Source organism: Ursus arctos, unplaced genomic scaffold (assembly GCF_023065955.2).
Source record: "Ursus arctos isolate Adak ecotype North America unplaced genomic scaffold, UrsArc2.0 scaffold_13, whole genome shotgun sequence".
Classification (NCBI taxonomy): domain Eukaryota; kingdom Metazoa; phylum Chordata; class Mammalia; order Carnivora; family Ursidae; genus Ursus; species Ursus arctos.
Genome location: NW_026622797.1, coordinates 20,284,870 through 20,307,696, shown reverse-complemented (window position 1 = coordinate 20,307,696; position 22,827 = coordinate 20,284,870). Strand labels below are relative to the sequence as shown.

The 22,827-nt window shown below is 40.6% G+C and overlaps 1 protein-coding gene across 13 annotated transcripts in view; it reads left to right on the top strand.

Annotated features, from left to right (window-relative positions):
* The window catches only part of UTRN (utrophin), a 539,750-nt gene extending 517,303 nt beyond the window's left edge, over positions 1-22,447 (top strand). For 10 of the 13 annotated variants that reach the window (XM_057310986.1, XM_048225919.2, XM_048225918.2 and 7 more), the window contains 6 exons: positions 7,808-7,966; positions 8,344-8,584; positions 11,192-11,300; positions 12,700-12,819; positions 18,008-18,030; positions 20,409-22,447. In XM_057310986.1, the coding sequence (XP_057166969.1) occupies positions 7,808-7,966; positions 8,344-8,584; positions 11,192-11,300; positions 12,700-12,819; positions 18,008-18,030; positions 20,409-20,417 (661 nt within the window). In that variant the 3' untranslated portion in view covers positions 20,418-22,447. The remainder of the gene's footprint in view (positions 1-7,807; positions 7,967-8,343; positions 8,585-11,191; positions 11,301-12,699; positions 12,820-18,007; positions 18,031-20,408) is intronic. The other 3 variants (XM_048225922.2, XM_026504971.4, XM_026504972.4) reach the window with 2 other exon arrangements.
* The last annotated feature ends 380 nt before the right edge of the window (positions 22,448-22,827 follow it).

Sequence of the window (22,827 nt, the reverse complement as noted above, 5' to 3'; positions counted from 1 at the left end):
ATTTTAAATTTCAAACATTAGCATGTTAATAATACTTTACAAGAATACAGTAATGATTTATACATTATTATTCATGTACTATGAATATGAAACAATTCCCAAACCAAGATAATAGCATATTTATAATGCTTGTTTCATATTTAGCTGTGAGTATGTATTTTATATAAAGCAGTTAGATATCGTGTGTATCCCTTAAATCAACATAATTTCTACAAGGTTGACAATAGTCAAAGAATTAGATGAAATAAAAAATAGTAATTAAAACCAAATTTAAATTCTTTAAAATGTGTTTGTCATGCCCTGTGAACAGAGTGAAGGTAATGCTCAAATTTAGTACAGCCTGTCTTCAAATTAAAATAAATAAAATTTAATACTAATGTCTGAGAAAAAGAAAAAATAATCAGATGACTAACAGCTGAATACATTTTAATATACTATCATTAGCTATATTAACTCATTCATCTTGTCCAACAAATATTTATTATATACCTACCATGCAGTGGTGTGTTAGAGCCAGTTGTAAGAGCCAGTTGTCACATTTTTGGGAAGTTTGTAAGCTGTATGTTAAACAGAGCCATTATAGAAATTAATTTGTGTACACTTACAATTAACTAAATTAGATTCAAATGAATACAAAAGTAACACTCAAACCCCATCATGCCCTAGTTATTCTACTTCATTTTACTATTATCTGTGTTCTTGGGGTAATTTATTGTATTTGTCAGATGGTGTTCAACTGTGTATTTTTTCCAAACTCTACATTCAGTAAAGACATTAGCTTGAAATTGGGCTTGATGAAAGTATTTAAACCATAGAAATTGCAAAAGCTACAATTCAGGGCCTTTTTATTCATTTATTTTTTTGGAAAGCTCATTAAATGTTTATCAGCATGCCATTGCCACACACCCAGTACCATAAAAGTCCGCAGATGTAAATATTGTCCCCATGAATCCGACTGGCTAGAGGAAAGATCCACTGATAGATGTTTATAGAGGAAAAACATGGGGAGGGCATTTCTTAAAAGATATATTTATTTATTTTGAGAGGGAGAGACAGAGAGCATGCAAACAGGGGGAGAGGCAGAGGGAGAGGGAGAGGGAGAGGGAGAATCTCAAGCAGATTCCCTGCTAAGCACAGAGCCCAAGGCTCATGACCCTGAGATCACAACATGAGCTGAAACCAACAGTCAGATGCTCAACTGACTGAGCCACCCAGGTGCCCCTGAAGGGCATTTCTGATAGACAGATGAATGACCCCCAAAGAACTTCACATCCTAATCCCTGAAAACTATGCATGTGTCACTTTATATGGCAAAAGGGACTTTGCGCATGAGAAAAGTTAGGGATCTTGAGATGGGTAGATTATCCTAGATTAGTTAAGTGGACCCCATGTAATCCCATGAGCCCTTTAAGAGGGGAAGAGTCAGTTAGAGAAAGATACAGCCATGGAAGCAGAGGTCAGATACAGAGAGATTTGCAGATGCGAGGCTGCCAGCTTTAAAAATAGAGGGATGCAGGTGGCCTCTAGGTAGCGGAAAAGGCAAGAAACAAATTCTCCCTTAAATGTAATATTCAGTTAAATTAGCAGTGTAAGAATGTATCTATCCGCCACTAAAGAGAAATCGTTTTCTAGTCACTGGTGCATTCATATTTTCTTAGGGACTACGTTAATAAATCTTATTTTGATAAAGCCAATCCTGGAAGTCCTTTGCTCTTTCACAGTTTGAATTACTGAGTATTCTGGGGTTCTTTTCCTGTGACTATGGCAGTGAACTGCCATTCAAGTGAGATTGCAAACAAGGACTCTGAGTCCTTGAAGCCCTACCCTGGATCTAGAATCCACTGGTTTGACTTGGAGTGGTCACCTTTTCTCACTTAAAGGTGTAATAGTTACTTACCTAAGCATTTCCATTTTAGTCGATACTATTGATTTGACAAAGTGAATAAGTATTACAGATACTACAATAAATACCTTCTCTCCCGGTGGATAGAGCCTTCCAACGAGAGTGCTTCTTACCTCCTTTGGGCAGATGGTGCTCCACAGAATTTGTGATGGAAGGGTTAGGAACCAAGCCCACTATTTGTTTCTCCAACTGTCCTTCTGTGTTTCCCCATCTAATAATTTAGCATCTTAGATCACAAGATACAGGAAGAAATCTTCACTGCTTTTAACAGGATGCTATGCTGTTCCTTCTTTGCTCTCAGCTTTCTTGTTTCCTACAGGACCTTAGTGTAGTAGCAGGAACTCTAACCCGGCCTTTCCCTGGAAATTTCCTCAAGCTCTAGCATTGACAGGGTCATGACACAATCCTGAGACAACAGAGGACAGTTTTCGGTCCACTTAACAGTATCGCCAGCTTCTGAACGAGGGTTCAGTGGCTTCTCAAGGAAGCCTTGGCTCTTCTGCTTCACTCCTAGGTCTGTCTTGAGGCAACCAGCATCAAAATACTAGCAGTTTGTACTGTTGCTGGGAAAAATTGGAAGCTAACTCAGAGTGCCTTAAGCCAAAAACAAAAAAACAAAAACAAAAAACAACGTAATAGCAAACTTCTACAATACATTTTGGAATTTTTCTCATTTTTGAATTTCTCAACCTCTCCTCCAGGCCCTTTGAGTGGAGGTTTTGTTACACCAGTAGGTCATAAAAATATCATTAGGTTTCTCTTGAATAACAACAGGGATGATAGAAAAACTACCACCATCTCTCCCTCTGTGAATAGCATCCTGGGAGCCGGCACTGCACTAGGCACTTTGCCCATCTTTGCTTCTTTAATCCTCGCAGGACCCCTTGAGATGCTACTCTTGTTTCTGTGACCACCATTTTACAGATGAGTAAATTGAAGCCCTGAGAGGTTAAGGAGCTTGCCAGGGTCTCACTGTCAGTAAGTAGTGGAATTCAGACCCAGGCAGCCTGGCTGGAGGCACAGGCACTCCTGACCACCCCTGACCACCTCACAGTTGTGCCTCCGCTACGTAGGAAGGGAAGGCTTGCCAGACGGGAGCACTGCAATGGGGGTGGGGATGGAGGGGGTCAGAGCATCTGCAGGCGTCCTTGAGGTCATCACTTTCCTTGTCCCAATCCTGCCCATTCTCCATCCACGCCTCAACTTCACAGTCCGGACCTAATTAGAAGATTTTGTAATTCAATACATCCAAGACTGATCTCCTAAATGTGGTTTGGGATGATCGCAGTCATAGGTGATAAAAGAAATCCTTGTACTTTCAGGTGTGAATTTTGAAATTTGAACTTGTGATTCTAAGTTACTCAGGGTCCTTGTAGTCATTTGTGTCTTCAAAAGCAGCCATCCTACAGTTTGACCCTTTCTCTGTCCCTCAAATTGGTCTATGGACCAATGCTGGCTCCTGACCGCATTCATTCTTTGTGAAGCTGGTTAATTCGTTGTTGCATTCCCATGCGTCATGGGCGGCTGCCTCCCCAGCCTAGACATGAATCAGTCTCATAGCTCTTCCCCCACATAGACCCAATTCCCAGTGCTCCCTTTCCTCCTGAAAGTTGCCTCTGGACAATTTTAAAAGGCATTGATTTTGAGGATATTAATTTTTTTCGAAGGAGGAATTGAACATCCATGACTTACATCGATACAGGACCCAGGATAGTCCTGGGGAATTTCAGTAGCAGGAACTCAAGGACGGATCTTTAGACCACTGCCATTAGGGTGTCTCCTCCATCTGCTGCCTGCCTTGAGTGACAGTGTCTTATGTGGAAAGACCAAACTTGGGTATGGTTTGCGTTGGCATTGCTGTTTCCACCTCTGAAGCCTGGAACAGAATAATCCTTAAGAGGAGGGAAATTATTGTTATTTTTATTTATGTCTCGTCTTTCAAAAGGTCATTGAATGACTCACAGTTCTTTTGTCATTGGATATGTACTAATTTTGTAATCTAGATGTGTGACTTAAATATAGTATAATTATATTCCATTTAATGGTATTTCATTGGTGCAGACTTATATTTTTGCAACCTTTTCTATTTTAGAACTATTGCATGTAAAGGCCCTCGTCTGGTACCTCATGGACTATCTATCTTTAAAGGGTATTCTCTTGGTTTTTACTAGATATAATTAAGAACTTGAATGTATTTATTTTTATAATTAACTTTTAGGACTAATAATCTGTGAGAAATACTTAAGGCTGAAATTGTGTGTTATACATAAATGATTTTTTTTTTAGAAATTACCTTAAATCCCTTTCAGATACCTCAATAAAAGAATGTAATGATAGTGGTGATGATGGTGATTACAGTAATAAGTTAAACCCCATCAACTCCCCAGGAGGAATAAAGCTACGTAATGTTTACAGCAAAATGTATCTCAGATCTAATTTTGACTTGTTTGTGTAGATATTTGTTTCACTGTGGCTAGTCCCCAAATCTTGAAAACAGAAAGTTAGTTGGTGCTAATATCGAGCACTGAGTACAGTCCCTGAGTCAGATGCTTGCTGGCGTGAATGTTCTAAGGGCCTCAGTGGTCTGATGCTGCCTTGTGACAGGGAGGAGCTCTGTGCTAGGATCCATGATCAGGTCATAGACCCACCAGATAGCTTACAGGCCTCAAATTTTCCTTTGGCTTATTATATATATTTTTTTACTTTTACTTTTAGTCCTCAATTTCCTTTTAGGTGAATTGTTCATAGGAATCATAGGATTGTTTTTTTAACCAAAGTGAAAATCAGCTTACCTCTTATTTATGGCAATACCTAAGGTTAACATCTGCTTTTGTTCTATTTTGCATTATGCTTGCTTGCTCTTTCTTTCTTGTGTTTTATGGACAAAGTGGTTTGCTGGCCATTTGCATGGTCTGGCTGGTCACAGGAATGGCTGGGGTAGACATTGCTCCTTAGCTTTTTGACATTGGATATTATAGAGAGCAGGAGCCTAAATCTTTTACTTCTTTTGCAAGAGTTACTGTCTCGTTTTGATTTCTGGTTGATTGCTTGTGATGCTTTATCCTTAAAATAGAGAAATTTCATGGGGGTTTCTCTTTTGTTGTTGTCTTGTTGTTGTTGTTGTTGTTATTATTATTATTATTATTATTATTGGATGCTCAGTCTTTTTAGTTTCTATACTTTATTTCAGCCTGAGAAACATTACAAAATGTTGCATTATACTCTTACTTTGCTATTACTTTATTTTATGCCCACTGTATCTTTATGCTTTGTATCTTTCCTCTCCATATTTTAGATTTCTACTTGTTGTCCTCTCTTACTATGACTTCTCTCCACTCGAACTGGATAAAGTGCCTCCTAACAGTGATAAAGATCACTGACTTAGAGTGTTGCCATCTTCGACAGCTAATGGGTGTCCCAGTGTGCTGATGCATTAGCCTGATCTCCAGCTTCTGCTGCTTCATAATAGTTAGGGTTAGTGGGGCACCTGGGTAGCTCAGTTGGTTAAGCACCAACTCTTGATCTCAGCTCAGGTCTTGATCTCAGGGTCATGAGTTCAAGCCCCATGTTGGGCTCCACACTGAATGAACGAATGAATGAATGAATGAATGAATAAATAAATAAATAAATAAATAAATAAATAAATGTAGGTATGTATGTGTGTATGTATGTCTGTTAGGTTTAGGGTATTGGCCATAGAGTTCCCATCAGGAAAATGCCCATCCCTCACCCACAGCCTTTCTGTCTGATTTAGCTACATGGGCAGCCTAGGGGCTTTTAGATGCTGCTCTGCAGTGGTGCTGTATCTGTTCCCTCTTATCCTCATCCTTCCACACTTGGGAACAAGCATGTGATTCTTCAAGAGGCTCCTTTATTGACTCTTCAGTGACACTGCATTTTCTCAAGAACGTTAATCCAAGGTGACGCCATGGCTTATCTCAGCCTCTGCCCCATCCACGCTCCTTCTCCCAGTTGCTCACTGTGTGGTTAATGTCCTTCTCCTCCCCCCATTGAATTTGATCGTAGAAGGAGGGTGAGGTTCGATAGTGATATTTATATTGTGATCCTAACCAACGTGTATGACCTTTATTTTTGTTAAATGTATGTCCACACACACTGTCTCCATATATAAATTTAGAGAGAGGGAGAGGTTACCAATAAAGGAAGCAAAAGAAATCAATCAGTAGTTCATCTGAACCTTTGCTTTGGCTGTCCTGCAGGCATAACACTCATTTTTCTCCTTTGCTTCATTATATCCTTCTGATCACAGGGCTCAGGACCCACCTTTCCTATGAGTTCACTAACTCTCAGATGCAATTTCAAGTCCCCTTTTCATCCCAGTAAACTTGTGATCACACAGGGCTGCATTTTCAAATCGGACTCAGAGGAATCAAAGATCTTACGTCGTATGGAGTGTTGCCTGTCAGCGGCCAGGCACCAGTCTGAGATCCCAGACTGTCACCACCACTCCCCAGACTCTCCGGGACTGCATTAGGGTGTGCTCTGACCCCAGTGCAATGGACGAGGTCTCTAAGGGACGTTTGCAGGCACATCACTGCCAGACGAGCTGGTGCAGTCATGACACAGCTCCATTTTACACCTTCAGAGCTACTCACTTGTTGTTTTTCTAAAGCCCTATCCTGTAAATCCATAGATTCCAGGATTTGTTTACCAAACACTATCACAACAGACCAGGTCTGATCTGCTGAAGTCTTCATGCTGTCGCTAGAACCTCCCACTGGCATTAGCCAGAGGGTCTGTCCCTTGCACGATTACAGGGAGATCTGACTGAATCTCCCCATAAAGGAAGAGAAGGGCTTCCAGGCATGCTGCTGAGCATTTCCTTCTCGAGAAAGTACCAGTTTTGTCTATCTTATTATGCTTCCGTTTCTGTCAATCATTAGATTCGACCATGTAATTGATATGTCTAATTGATTAGATAAGTAGGTAGAAAAGTAGGAGAGTCTAAGTAGCTGTAGTTTCTTGTTTTAATGCAAAATGATTGATCCTAGTGAAGATGTGCTGATAATATCAAGTAAATATCTGCAGATATTTTATAAATATCTACAGTTATAATTTTTGCTATGTTATTTAAATGAAAGAATATGAGGATTATATTCTTCCATTCTGTGGGTTACAAAGCATTACAAAATAACTTTCAACCAAATGCTAAAGCCAGTGAAATCAATTTAGGCCTTAGTCCATGTGGGCTGCTGTAACGCAGTACTATAGGCCAAGCAGCTTAGAAACGAAATTTATTTGTCACAGTTTTGGAGGCTGGGAAGTTCAAGATCAAGGTTCTAGCGGATTTGGGGTCTGGTTAGAGCCCTCTTCCTGGTTCACAGATGACTCTCTTCTCACTGTGTCTTCATGTGGCAGAGAGGGGAAGCCAGCTCTCTGGACTCTCTGTTCTAAGGGCACTAATCGTATTCATGACCAAATCACCTCCCAAAGGCCCCCCTCCAAGTGCCATCCCACTGGGTGTTAGGCTTCCACATAATGAATTTTGGAGATATACAAACAGTCGAGAGCAGTTTATTTTTGATTAAGTCTTTTAAACTACTCATTTGGTATTCAATTATGGATTTTGCCTCAAGTCTCTTTTCTATTAACTGTGTCAGTGGTGTACCTTCTCTGATACCTCTGCTGAATGGAATCTCTCCTGAGGCTTGTGATATACGCAGGTTAGTCTAAGGCAAAGCACGGAATGTTGATATGTGTAGTACACATACCTGTTAGGTAAATATCTTCCTAGAGTTTTTAAGGGATGATAGAGGGACGTGGAATTTCAAGGCAGATGTGGCCCAGCAGCCACCCCCATCATCATTGTTTCTACTTCCCTTACAACCAGAGACGTCCACCTGCAGACGTGCGCCCCAGCGTGTGTCCGTTTTGTCTTCCTAGGGAGGACGAGCATGCCCTCATCCAGCAGTACTGTCAGACGCTCGGAGGGGAGTCCCCGGTCAGCCAGCCCCAGAGTCCAGCTCAGATCCTGAAGTCGGTAGAACGGGAAGAACGTGGAGAACTGGAACGGATCATTGCCGACTTGGAGGAAGAACAAAGGTGCGCCGACCTGGGAGAAGAAGCTATGTCCCCATGGGCAAAACTTCTCAAGGGAAATTCTGGAATGATACTTTCAATATGACCCCTACCCCTTCTCTCTTCAGAAGTGTTTTCTAAGAAATCCAGGTGGAGTCCAAGTTTTAGAGGAGATTGAGAAGCCAGGACATTGGCTAGATCACACACGGAGGGTTCAGGGGTGATGTCTGTTAGAACACCTGCTTGAAACTATGGGGTTCATGCTGACTCATCTCGCTGTTAATAAATGTTTTTCCCTAAGAAGAAAGCAGGAGCCTGAGTTAAGTCTGGAGCTCGTGGGCAGTTTCAGAGAGAAGGCGATGCACACGGTAGTGATTCCGGTCTTTCCTTTTCTGCATTAGAAACCTGCAGGTGGAATATGAGCAGCTGAAGGAGCAGCACCTGAGAAGGGGTCTCCCCGTCGGGTCACCTCCAGACTCTGTTGTGTCTCCTCACCACACGTCCGAGGACTCGGAACTTATAGCAGAAGCGAAACTCCTCAGGCAGCACAAAGGCCGGCTGGAGGCTAGGATGCAGATTTTAGAAGATCACAATAAGCAGCTGGAATCTCAACTCCACCGCCTTCGCCAGCTGCTGGAGCAGGTAGAGTGCGTGGACCTCGGGTGGGGTGGGGGGGCGCCCACCCCCCCTCCCAGCCCGGCGGGCTCCCCGAGCATGCTCCCAGCATCAGCAGAGAGGCTCACTTGCGGCCTCTCACCTCCACGCTCCACTGGCTCCAAAAGTGTGTTTGCCCCGCTTAAGATGGAATATCCCCTTCTTCTATAACACGGAAATCTATCTCAGCTCCAAGGAAAAGACCCTGTAACATACATCTGTGTAAATTACACGTGGGAGCGCTGTGGAGATTAAGGGGAAGGAAGTCAGTGGAGCTCTTCATACTAAGCCTTTCTTCCAGTGAGCTATTTCATGAAATTCGGTAACAGATGTTTATTAATGGACAGCTATCATTTCCTAACATCAGACCATGTTTTATGGCAATTGTTTGCACACTTTCTTGACAATAAGAAATACAACTTACATTATGATGAATGCATACTTGTATGATGAATACAACATAATTGCCATAATAAAGAAATGCGATCTCTTATTTTCTATTTTACTAACTTCCTTCCTTCCTTCCTTCCTTCCTTCCTTCCTTCCTTCCTTCCTTCCTTCCTTCCTTCCTTCCTTCCTGTGTTTCTCTTTCTCCGTCCCTCCCTCCCATTTTTCATCTCTTTCTCTTTTCTTTCTTTCTGCTGGTCAGCACCTACCAAATCAATTTTATAACTCATTAGTAGATAACAGCCTACAGTTTTGAAAAACACTCTTCTTTGGGACGTAAAAGAAGCATCAGACACAGTTTTTGTCTTGGTGCTTGCAAGACAAGACAGTACAATATACATCAAGATAGTATTGCACATAAAGACACAACACTGTAGAGACTTAAGTACTTGATCACGTCCAGCAGTGAAAGGACAGGAGTCATGTCACCGAACTGTCAGGAAGATGCTTTGGTAGCAGGTGCATAGTGGGCAGAATCCCCACAGATGGGGCTAGACTTTCTCTTTCTTGAAGAATCCCTGACATCAACACTCATGTCACCTTTTGCCTTTTTCTCTGGCCTGTGCAATGTGGGACCCCAGGCGTGATTAGGCAGTGCCTTTCTCCAGAAAGGATTTCTCCAACCAAAGGCAGAAGCAACTTTTTCTCCAGTGATCTTCTCAAGTGTCAGAAAACCATCTTGTCACAGTTGCTGTCAGCATCTTTTAACTTGTCAGAATCATTCCAAACAGCGTGATTTCTGCCTCACCTACATAGCACGCCACAGATCTCGCCTTTCGACCACATACTTTTCTGTATGTCTGTCGCTGTTTCAGGATGTGCGTCAGACTGTTTTAGGGAAGGCTTACTTTGTACGTCATTAGAAAACAGTAGTTCCCCTAGAGTGCCCCAAAGCCTGGCTTTCCCTAAGCCTTCTGGAATGTTTGAGTCTTCTCCAGTCCCACATTGTAAGCACTGTGAATTTGAAGTTTCTCAGTGGTGCCTGTGTGAGGGATGCATTTTCTCTTGAAATCTCTGATTTAAAATATGAAGTGTTATTGTTAACCTCATGCAGCAATAGAATCTTTGCGAAGGAAGCCGTGCTCGAAACCTTTATTTTCCATAGCCTGTTGGAGAGCTAACGGCTCTTCTGCTTCCCTCACTCCCCTCTCCTCCCCCGACTCTCTCCATCCCATTAGACAGAGCTGCCTAATGGCTCATGTGCCTTCAGAATTGCACAGTAATGCTTTTAGAGAGAGCTGATACCTAAATGGCTCTGTATATCCCAGACTGTGGACCTCTTATCTCTTCTTAATGATTTAGCATGAATGCCAGAAGTAGATGGAAAATTCACCTGACAGTAAAAACTGGCAAAACCACCGGACTTCAACTAATATAAATTTAATGGTAAAATCGGCATCAGAAACATTGTAACTTCTGCATTCCCTATAAAATGGATCACACTTTCTAATTTGAGCCCATACTTGTCAGTGTATCCAGCACCATTTCCAAGCTTGTGCAGAGTGGGCTTACAAAGTGTTTACTGTGTGTCAATTCTGTTCTGAGCTCTGTGGAAACTGATCGGCCTCCTCACAAAATCCTTCCACACAGGCACTCTTTTTACCATCCCCAGTTTATAAATAAAGAATCCAAGGCACAGAGGTTTATAAAATTTGCTCAGAATTAGGTAGGTTCTGCGTGGCGGAGTTTGAATTCAAGCATGTGAATCCAAAGTTATGTCCTTACCTCTCCAGTGTTGCCTTTAAATAGTGATTTAAATAAAGAAATGAGCTGATTTTGAAATTGGATACATTTACTGTATGGGAAGCAGTGCTCCTTTTTTAAAGATGAATGAAACCTTTTCTAAGTCCACTTGGTTGACATGAAAATCATGATAGAAAAATTGAGAGATGAAGCTGACACTGATAATTAAATCTCACGTTATAACCAATCGAGCTCTTCAAGGAGCCCAAACCGAGGGGGCCAGACCACCCAGTACTCAGAGGAACTACTGGTGAGCCCACCAAACTGAGGAAAACAGGTATTCTAAATGTCTGTGGCCAAAGAACTTGGTGTGATTTAATTATCCATGGAAGTCAGAAACAAAAATGTTTTCCTTAGCAGTTGTTGGAGTCCTTCATCTGCTTTAACTTCTGGATGTGATTGCAGCCTGAATCTGATTCCCGAATCAACGGTGTCTCCCCCTGGGCTTCACCTCAGCAGTCTGCCCTGAGCTACTCTCTGGATCCCGACCCTGGTCCTCAGTTGCACCAAGCAGGTTGGTATCCCCAAGACCTGGCTAACCCCCCTGCTCTGCTCTGAGCTTCACCATTAGTTTGTCTTTCATTTTATTTTTTTAATTTTGTTTTAAAGTTTTATTTATTTATTTGGCAGAGAGAGAGAGCACAAGCAGGGGGAGAGGCAGGCAGAGGGAGAAGGAGCAGGCTCCCCAATGAGCAAGGAGCCTGATGTGGGGCTCGATCCCAGGACCCTGGGATCATGACCTGAGCCGAAGGCAGAAGCTTCACCCACTGAACTGCCCAGGCGCCCCTTTCATTTTAAATAGCATTCTTACCGGTGCCTTAGAGCATAGAAGAGTTTCATATTCTTTTCGTGCTCAGCTGCATACAAAGACATTTTAACAACACCCCAAAAGCAAACATTTAAAAATAATCAGCTATAATATATTTGTTTATATAATGTGTAGTAGCGGATTGAATTTTGGTGAGAGATGAAAAGAAGTGCTCTTTCCTTTTGGGATGAGCAACAATTTGTTTTTTTGCTTTGCCCTCAGAATGATTCTTTTTTTTTTAAATAAATTTTCCATCTCTAAAATGTATATGTGTATATATTCAGAATATAATCCTAAAGTATATTATACCTAGCATGGTTTTCTTTGCCCAGATCTGGGAACTGAATATTCTGCTTTTTCCTTGCTAGTCCGTATAGACATTGCCCCCTCTCCCCCGCTCCCGGTCTGAGGCCAAGGTCTCACCCAGCTTGTCCTTGGTCACAAAAGGGCTTGTCACTGCTGCTGGGAAGGGCTCTGTCAACCGGCATTCAGGAATGACATTTTGTTATTGATGAAATTTAAGTTCTAAAATTCTACTGAGGACCACAGATTTTAACCAAATTAATTTGTTTATAAGATATCTTTTGCTGCATTAATCAGAAGAAAACCTAAAGTATTCATATTATTTTAATTGTTTTAAATAAGTGAATTATTTTGCTATTTATTGGTTATAGAATAAAAAACATCAAAGTAAAAAGTATCTTCTAAAACACCTCTAGATTTGCGGCAGCATAAGCTAGCCCACACCAGCGTCTCTGAGAAGAAAGAAGGAAGGAAAAAGGAACTGGTAGAATTTTTTTTCTACATGAAAAAACACTTGGAATGCAAAATAATGGAATTCTAAGAAATTGAAATAATATGACCACGTTACTTATTTTTCACTCATAAATTTCCCCCGGCACATGGAATCTTCCAACAGAAACATCTAATACATTTTCTTGATATGAAATTATATTACCAACAACTTGATACAAAAATGGTTTTGGTGTTATTCCCTAAAATTGTTGTTTTCAAGGAGAATGATTTTCACATTGATATTTCGAGGCCAGGATTAGTATTTTCTCCTGATGCTGGGTTTTGGTGGAAGGCTGGACGTTCCTTTCAGAATTTTCTGTTCTTTCTGCTGTCACAGCAGCCGAGGACCTGCTGGCTCCCCCACACGACACCAGCACGGACCTCACGGAGTTTATGGAGCAGATCAACAGTACATTTCCATCTTGCTGCCGTGAGTATGAAGGATCCCAACACCACACAACGCCGTTCCCTTCCATGTCTTTTTTCCTGGTTGGGGCTCTTCGTCTTCTTTGGTAAGATAGCAAAAACTGATAGTAAACAGGATTGAATATTATTTGGAAATAAATCGAACATTGTACATGTCAACAAAGCAAGTGGAGCTCAGCCTGGATACCTTCACGTCACTGGGCTGCAGTGATAGTCCTGCTCTTTGAGAGGTTTCCTGGTGCCTCACGGATGACAAGGTGAAGGTGAACAAAGCAAGCTTCTTTGTAAGAAGTTTCCTGTCCAGTGCAAACTCTAGTAAGAAATGGGTCACTACTTCAAAAAAGAGCTTCTAGCAGCACACCAAACAAGACAGGAAAATAACTTTTTCTGATGTAATTCCCTTTTTTTTTTATGATTTTATTTTTAAGTCATCTTTACACCCAACAAGGGGCCCAAACCCACAACCCCAAGATCAAGAGTCACAGGTTCCACTGACCAAACCAGCCAGGCGCCCCCATTCTCTTTGCTTCAGACATTGTTCTCTGATGGCATCAGATTCAGTTCCGGGAGGGGATTATTTTCAGATTTTTTTTTCTCTTTTCTTTCTTTCTTCTGGTTTCTTTCCTCATGGAATCAAACAGTCCCTGCGTAAAGGCCAAATAACGGAAGGCATCACAGATTATGACCCTGTGCCTTTTCCATATGAACTACCAAGAACCAGAAAATAATCAAATGAAAGCAGTCCAAATCCCAGAGGAAATTACATAATGTTATTTATTGATTTTTTTCCCCAAACTTTTTGACTTCAGCCTCTCGTCACCGCCCAGCGAGCTCTCACCAGAATCACTCGTGCTGTCTCAAACCGAAGCCGCTTACTTGCACGCATCCACACTACTTGATGTGCAGTTTGTTTTATATTTTTATTTATTTTTTTTTACTTTTTTACTGTCCATGGATGTGCAGTTTATTTTAAATAACCCTTTAAAGAAATAGGTATATATTATTATATAATTTTTAGGGTAATTTCCTCTCAAATTGATTTTTAAATCTAGGCAGCCGCTAAGGTAAGATTTTCGTACGTACATACGCTACTGTATGTACTGGATATATTGTATGTGGGAGTACATATATAGAACAGCTTCTCGTATCCCCCTGTTTCATCCTGTCCTCAGAAAATGCCATCTTAAGTGATGAAGAAAGGCATTACCAGGAAGGTAGTTAAATAAGATATTTTGACTTCATTAAAAAATATGCTTCAACTTATACAACTCTACAGTTTATAAAAACGCCATCATTAGCAGGAAGTGGAAATAGCTATCTGAAATATAGTCTTCCCTGAATTTTCAGAAGTATTTGCCTAAAGGACGTAGTACAGTTTCCACAAATGCATAAATAGATTTATATCTGGGAATGTGTCATTTTCCATTTATTATCTGTGATTATACTTCTTGAAGTTTCCTGAACTGTATTTACTATATGTCAGTCCCCACACACACTTTTTTGGCCCTCTAGAGTCTCACGAAGGCTAAAGAGGGTTGGTTGAAGCCCATATGCTTTCAGATTGTTGCCTCTATTCTTGGCTCTATAAGAGCCACAGTAGATGAGCAGGTTACATCTTTAATATTAAGGTTGGATTTTCTAGAGATTTTGATTTTGAGTCATATGTTACTTAATAGCTAGGTAAGATCTCATCATAATCACTATAAAGCCTAGAATTTCAAGATTATATTTCTAAATGAAATTACTTTTTGTTTCGGCTTAAATCCAAATACATTAATAATTAGTTAAGAACAAATTCTATAAATCAAAGCCTGTTTAGAAGTTTGCATTTAAATGTCATGATGGACATGTTCAATTTGGAAGTCAGTTGGCCGTGAGAGTTAGGACGGGAAGTATGTCTAATTGAACGCTCTACAGTGACTATAGATGTGTAGTTTCCATATTAACATCTTTTATATTAAAAATTCATGATGTGTCTTTTTTTAAAGTTTGTCATAAAGCAGTGACTCTTAAATCTTTTCCATAATATATTCTTATATCTAGATATTAAAAAAGACGAATCTTATTTTAGAAGAGATAATTAAATATAAATAATAATCATAAGAATAGGGCAAAAATGAGTGAAAAAAAGAGATGAGTCTGTTTATCTCATTTTATGGCCTCCCTTAATGGGACGTATAAAATTCCTATTGGTTGGAATCTCATTAACAATTAACGGATTCATTGGTTCCTGAGAAACGTGTATACCTTCAGTGGAACCTACATGACAGGTTGCCCTCTCCACTTGTGCCCTTTTGGGTTGTGAAGGGGGGTTGTGGAGCCCTTAAGATTTCTTCATGGTACTCTGGCCCCATGTTCTCCTAAGTTTGTAAATTCACAAATATTTAACATTAATTATAATTTTCCATGCATGAGTATTACTAGTCATGTGTTATTTTGAAGAGTTCAAGTATATCCCATGTAAGAAGTGATGAATCGTGTCTTTTAGAATCCTCTGAATTGTACATCTTATTATTTTTGGTTTCTGAAGTTCTATTTGGCTTTAGTCTGCTCTTGTTCATATTTATATTCTGTATTTTGCTTTGGTCAGATAAAGATCTCCAAGGTAAGAACAGCTTTCCCTAGAAATAAAGGATGAATTTACTTATTTATAAAATTGAGACACATTTTTAAAATTGCATCTAAAGTTATTAAACCTTTTAAAAAATGGTGCAGAATAGGAATAGCACCACTTAGACTTTGTGCTCAATACATGTTTCTGAATTGAATGAATGAATGAATGAATGGTTACATTTTCTAACCAGGAAGGTTTAATTGGTAAAGTTTCCCTAGATAGTACATAGAAGGTTTATAGGATTCATTTGCTTTGTTGCCCCTTTGAAGTTGCTCAGCTAGCAAATCTTTTAATAAACCTTTGCATTCCCAAAGCTTCCTGACCACCTTTGGAGGATTTTTCTAAGCAAATCGGATTGGCACTCTCCCAATGCCAAACCAATCCCTTGAGCCCCTGTTGCTAATGAGAACTTTAAAACTGCTTGTCACCAGCATACAATGAATTGATCTGCATGTTAATCTTGACTTTTGGTCCTTTGTGGATTAAAAATTAGCATGGTCACAAGTGAATTTACACTCCTGGCAATCCTGGAATTAAAACGAAACTGTATTCATAAATCCTAATCGCATGAATTGCCTACTTAAACATGGCATTTTTTTTGGTCTGGGTCTGTATACTGTAGCACATAACACTTTAGAATTTCTGTCTCAGATTAATATCCCAGTTGTTCCTGATCACATCCTTGAATTATGGCCTTTTAAAGTCTTCTTTTAATTATTTACATTAAGTTTCAGAGCAGATAGGAAAGCATTTTCATCTTTTCTTGACAAGGCGTTAATGAAGGGAATTTCATTGTGGTGCCCATTAACTAATGTACATACTAAAATTTTCACTGACTGCTCTAACATTTCTTTTTATGTAAATGCCTCTCAGTTTTTGCATTTATGTCATCCAAATATACAGGATACTAGTACCAAATATTTCTGGCTGACAGACCATTAAATGCTTTTAAAATTATTTTTTATCTACAGGCGTATTGTCACTGTGAATTGCCTGTGTTTATTAAACTTGAGTGACGTTCATCACAAACTCAAAACCTACTAAAATGCAAGGATTTCCTGGTTTCTTTTAGAAATAGCTTTGTGCAGTTTGTTCAGGGGAGTACTTATAGCCTTTTATTTGATACAAAGCTATAGGGGTAGGGGTGCCTGGGTGGCTCAGTTGGTTAAGCGTCCAACTCCTGATCTCACCTCGGATCCTGATCTCAGGGTCGTGAGTTCAAGCCCCGTGTTGGGTTCCACAATGGGTGCAGAGCCTACTTAAAATAAAATTAAATAAATAAATAGCTACAGGCTTAATTATGCTGATTTGGAGCAACATGGATTCTGTTTCTGGTTGGGGTTGGCTGTTATGCAGAAGAGAAATGTAGGTGTCTGCATTAATTCTAATTCTAATGCAACGGAGCTCAGTGGGAAGGACACCCACTCTTGTATTTTCCTACTGTAACTTATGTATCTGGTAGGACTAGGCTGGGTTTTAGCCTCATTCTTCCCCCAGATATGGAGGGGGCTCACACTTTCTCTCCAGGCATCATAAAGTTTCCCTTCTTGTTTCCTCTGTTTTTCTCACAAAGCACCCACTGTGTGGTCATGGATCTCTCTCTTTTTTCCCTTCAGCACAAAAAAAAAAAAAAAAAATGAGAGATGGAAGGAGTGCAACATGGTAGATGATTAGGGATGATTCTTATTTGACCCAGAACAGATGTTACCCTCCTGGGGGCGGGGAGCAGAACATCCCCCGGCCCACCTGCCTCTGCCCGCCCTCACAATGCCCACCGGATCAACTCCACTGGCCTTGCTTTCTGTAACCAGGAAGGAAGGGAGTGGCTCAGCGGCAAAGGCGAATCTGTCACCATATTCCGCCTTCTCCAGCTGGGCCCCCCCAAGGCTCAGTGATTAGCCTAAGTGCCCAAGAGTCTACCAAGGGTGAGGCCAGCCCTGTGTTTGAGGCAAGCACATTGCCACCAGTTTCCTAGGCCTTTGGGGCCAGGGTGAGCCAAGGGCGGCAGAAACTGAAGACACGTGCCCCGCCCTTTCATTTCCCTAATCACCTGTTAGTCAGAATTTGTACGTTTCAGCAAAATATGCAGAACTTGCTCTGTTCAGATACATTAACCAAATACATGGCATGGTTTCAATAGGAAATTTTGAGATTTTTTTTTCAAATCTAATGATTCACTGACGCTTCGGTGTGTACTTATTTGAGAGAGCAAGCATATGTTTTGTATATTTCGGTAGAACTTTTATATCTTAAAGGACCTACGGTATGAGAAACTAGGGAAAAGAAACTAGTCTTTGTTAAAGCATCTAGCCAAAAAAAGAAGAAAAAAGAAAAGAAAGGAAGGAAGAAGGAAGGAAGGAAGGGAGGGAGGGAGGGAGAGAGAGAGGAAGGATGAAGGAAAGAAGGTAGGAAGGGAGGGAGGGAGGAAGGAGAGACCAAAACCTGTTTCTTATTTTCTTACTAGCACCCGTTTAACAGCTGGGAGCTGGGAACACCCCCCAGTCTTGCATGCCTCAGAGGGGGAGCCAGCAAGACAACCAGAGCACCTTCAACTGATTTCTTTTGTTTTCTCTTTCAGCCAATCTCCCCAGCAGGCCACAGGTAAGAGTTAACGGGGTTGATCAGCTCAGGGGTTGTTGATTACAACCTAGAGGAAGCAGATGAGCTGCTTTTGATTTTAGTGCTAGACGTTATTCCCCATGTAAATTAGTAAACTTGCTTGACATTTAAATGTTAGTGAATTCTGTCAGTCTGGGGAAGGGGAGCCCCTCTCAAGCCAGTTCTTCCAGATGCCCCCCAATACCAAGTGCCTGATGGTGTGTGTGCTAACAGCTTTGTACTGGCCTCATGTGTTCTGTGCAGAGTCACCCTGGATAGATGTGGCCGACCACTGTTCTCCAGATTTGTACTTGAGGCGGCTATCACAGAACATTGACTTAAAAACAGTGCTGGCAGTGGCACATGAAATGATTTTGTTACTTTGAGGGGGCAGATGTGTTGATTTTACTTTTAAAAGTTTGCTGAGGAGGGGAGGGGAGGAATTTACTGAGAAAGGTCGGCAACTATACTTTTATAGTTTTCCTTACCAGGTACTCTTAGTGCTAAGGAGCCACAAGACCACAGCACATCTTTGGAGAACATTTTCTTCCCTGAATATGTTTATGAATCTTTAACCTTCTGATTGTGTCATTGTCTTAATGGCAAGAGGTGTTGGGATCTTCACGAGAAGCACAGTGGTCTTTAGAATGGTCTTTAGAATCCGGAGGGAAGAAAAGGAAATCTCAAGTCAATTAGCAGATGTGAGGTATGAGCTCAGGAGATGCGAGGTGAGAGCTCAGTGAGGAAAAGTCTTCTGATTGCTCGTATTGTCTCAGTGAATCGGAAGCCAGGGCTTCAGCAGAGGGTGAGGACGGAAGGAGGTATCAGAGGTGTGAGGAGAGACTGGAAGATGTATGTGCCTTAGCTGCTTGGAGAGCAGGAGATGATGGACAGGGAAGTAGTGTGACTGCAAGGCAGCATTCAGCCTGACTTCTGGGGCCTGCCTATGATTTTAATGCGAGGCCATCTGCAAGGCTGTGTGTTGTCCCCTGGGCACATACAAGTTCAAAAGCACAGGAACCAGAGTTGACTGGGTGTTGCATTTAACCAGAGTTGATGTTGTGGTTTGGCAAAGAGAGTGTAACAGTTCAAGGGAAGAAGCAGGGACATGCTGATAATGATTGAACCAGGCATCTAAGCTTGTTGGGAAAGAAGTGATGACATGCTGGGTACAGGAGACAGAGAAAAAGGTGGGAGGAGCAATGGATTGTGCTAGCAAAGGGTGGATGGAGTTGGGGTCCTAATGGAAGTAAGTGGAAAACTAGGAGTAGTTGTCAGAAGGCAGGATGAGTGAAATTGAAGTGTTGCAGGGGTTGAGGTATTGGTGATGGTCCATGTGGGAGTTTGCATGGGTGACAAGGGTGGATCACAGGTTCACTGGAGGAGAGGAGTTCAAGGAACTGAGAGGCCAGAGTCTTGGAAGAATCATCTATGTGGGTATTGAAGTCACTAAGATTAAAACATAGTTTTAGATTGATGACAGTGAGCCATTCTTCAAAAGTAAGGGAACATGATCCAAGGGGTCCGAAGATGGCTGTATAGTCTGATGGTGGTATAGTCTGACGGCATGAGATTCAAAATTGGGTGAGGAGGGAGAGGAGGTCTGGAAAATCATAGTGTGGACCTAGAAAGCACTTGTCCAATATATGAAGAGTATAGGAGATAAAAAACAGTCATATGTGAGGAAGTTGTGGAGGAAGCTGTGTCTTTAAGGGAGATCTGGGTATTGACCAGAGCAAGCAGCTGGAGGATGCACACAGAAAATTGAAGGACGTGGATTTTAATGATGACGGATCCAGCTATTTGACATTCCCTTTAAAAGATTGATGCACTCCCCTGAGTGTGGCCCCGATTTATATCTTCTCTGGCCAATGTCCATTGGCCCTGGTCCATTAACTGTACCACTACACACCCTGAGACTAGGAGTCCTGTCTTTTGTTCCTCTTATCTGGCCTCCAGTGTAGGTCGGAGAGCAGTTAGAATTGTCAAGGGTACCCCGTCAGCCATAGACTTCCCCCAGGGAGAGATGAGGTGCTCGCACCAGCCTCATTCACTCACCCTTGGTACCTCCAGCAAGAAAAAGCCAAGTCCTCTCAATTTTAACTTAGTTTCTAGCCTGGGCAAGAGAAGTCTTCCAAACGTCGTCTATATTGGCTGCAGTGATAAAAAGCAGACTAGATGCCTTCAGCATGAGAGAGAGAGACCTCATCTCAGGAAGCAAAAGTCACAGGGGAGTAGAGGGTCCCCTTCAAACACAACAAAATGGGATTTGACTCATTCTGAAAGAAGCAGTTTTATTTCTCAGAAGAGTTGACACGTCCCTCCTACCTGTAATGTTCTGTGTAAATGTTGTTCTGACAGGACTCTTTCCCTTCCCGCAGGCAATGTGAAGTATTCATCTAGACAGCCAACATTTCCTGACTTCCAGCATTGCCCTTTTCAGCAAATGCCAATTCTAAGTTCCATCTAATCAGAAGCTCCGTGGCTCCTTGAAACATGCTGTTGAGCGCTGACTGTGTGTTCTACTGAAGGAGTAAAACACTGACTATCCAAAGAGAAAAGGATATTTTTGTTTTTATAATAATCATATATTATTGTTTATTGTTTCCTTCTTCCCTTTCTATGCAACTGTAAATTAATGAACAGAGTGGTATTTGGAAATGGTAATACATTTGTCACTGATTAGTATACTGTATACAGCATTGGGAAAGTGGGGGGGGGGGGCTTTCTAATATGATACCTTCTTTTTAATAACCATGACAAAAATTGCAAGAATTAGAAAACAATGTTACATTTTTACATTCCTTCATATTAACCTTGTACAATAACTTCATTTATTTTTTCCACTCTTTTACCATTACGTTTTGGTTATTTATAACTCATCAGCCACATGACCAAATAGATTTCCTTGTATTTGTTTCCATGATTTGGCCAAATTAATAAGTTCGTATGTTTCAATCAAAGATTTATGTATATGAATTAGGCTACATCTCTGTGTATACCGCTTAACTCTACTTGACGACATACGCTTCGGTTCTTTAGTGACCACTTGGATAACCACAGGAAAAGTCCTGTGGGGCCTACCTGAAATTCCCATTGGGATTTGTTTCCTGCATTTTATTTCCCTGCTCTGTGTAAGTACGTCTTGATTCCTTTATTTATTTCATGTCCCAATCTATATGCTAGAGGAGACTCCAAGCAGGATTGTAAGAATCTCAAAGATCATTTCACCAAAGGTTACCCATTTAAGTCTATTTTCGTTTTGACATAGAAACAAAACATGAGATAACATTTCCTTAGTTGCGGAGTCTTGATTTTCATCGTTAAATACACAGCAGACCTTGACTTAATTGTGCTACCAGGACACATCTTTGTCTTTAATTCCCTTTGAGGCGGATTTTATTTTTGTTTATGTATACTCAAGCCATTTGTAATTCTTGAAATTCCCAGTTGTTTTCTTTCTGACAGCAGACACAAATTTAATGCATGTTTCATTTTACCTTTTGGGTGAATGATTACATTTTTTATTACTTTTCATTTGATCAATATATTTGGAAAGGATGTTTATCAAAAGCCTATGTCACTGCTTCGTAGAGGAATGAAATTAATACTTAGATGGTGGTACCCCTCCCTGTACCTCTGAGTGCATTCAGTTAGGCGTTTGGTTCAGCTTCTGATTTAACATTTAATTGATTAGTTGAAACATGTTATGTAATCACCAAATGTAGAGAAACCAAAAAAAAAAAAAAAAAAGTGAAAATAATGTGTTTTGATTCAAGCATACATGCATTTAAAACATCAGGACGTTTTAACTTTGGGTTCTCTTGACCTGGGTTTGGCCAGACGGAGGCTTAAAGTTAGAAATTGCTGTTCTTTTAGAATAGGTTGGGTGGGTTGGGGGGCAAGGGTGTCTATTTGCAGCATAGATATTTTGAGAAGAAAATTGTTTTATATAAGAGGAAAGCCATGACCACCTTTCTACCTCAGACCCATCTTCCTCCATTGTGTTGGAGAGAGCTTTATGCCGCTGCAGTCTGCAAAATCTAGAGCTTTCATCAGGCCACATCAAACCCAAGAAAAGCACCTATTTAAAGAAAAAAAAAACTTTCCCTGAACTCTGAACTACAAGTTGTAGATTTGGTGTCTTCCTTGTTCTTACTTTGAAAAAATATGTATTCATTTTTCTTCCGCTTGTAATTGTGTGCAACAGGTCTTCTCTCTGCTATTAAGGAAAAGCTACAGAAAACACTACATTGTAACCTTCTAAGTAATAATAAAAAAGAAATATATCACAGTAACAACAAGGGGAAATAAGTATGTAGTTCTTTTGATATATGTGGTAAAGAACTAATCATAGACTATCATCTAATCTGGTTACATGTTGTATTTTTCATCCTGAATAAAAGTAATTTTAACACAAGATGACTTTGATATTCTTCAGCTGTGTTCATTGATAGAGTCTGAGCTTTGAGTGTACATTTATGAAAATAAAATATAAAAAGAGCCTGTATACTGATAAATCTGCATGTTTTCCTCTACTTTCTCTTCTACCGACTAAGACATCGCTCTTCGTGTTCTCATTGTCTCATTCTTCCTCTGTGTCCCTCTCTTCTCTCATTTATATAATTCTCAATTTCCTTTACAAATAGAAAGCTCATCGATAGGGAAAAAATAATGTTGGATGTTAAGAACATGTCCGTGAAGCCCTATTTGGCTTCTGTTTTAGTAACTTAAATGCTGTCAGTATTTACTTGATTACTCTTCCAAATCCACTTTTAGCCTCATGCCCTTAAATAATGT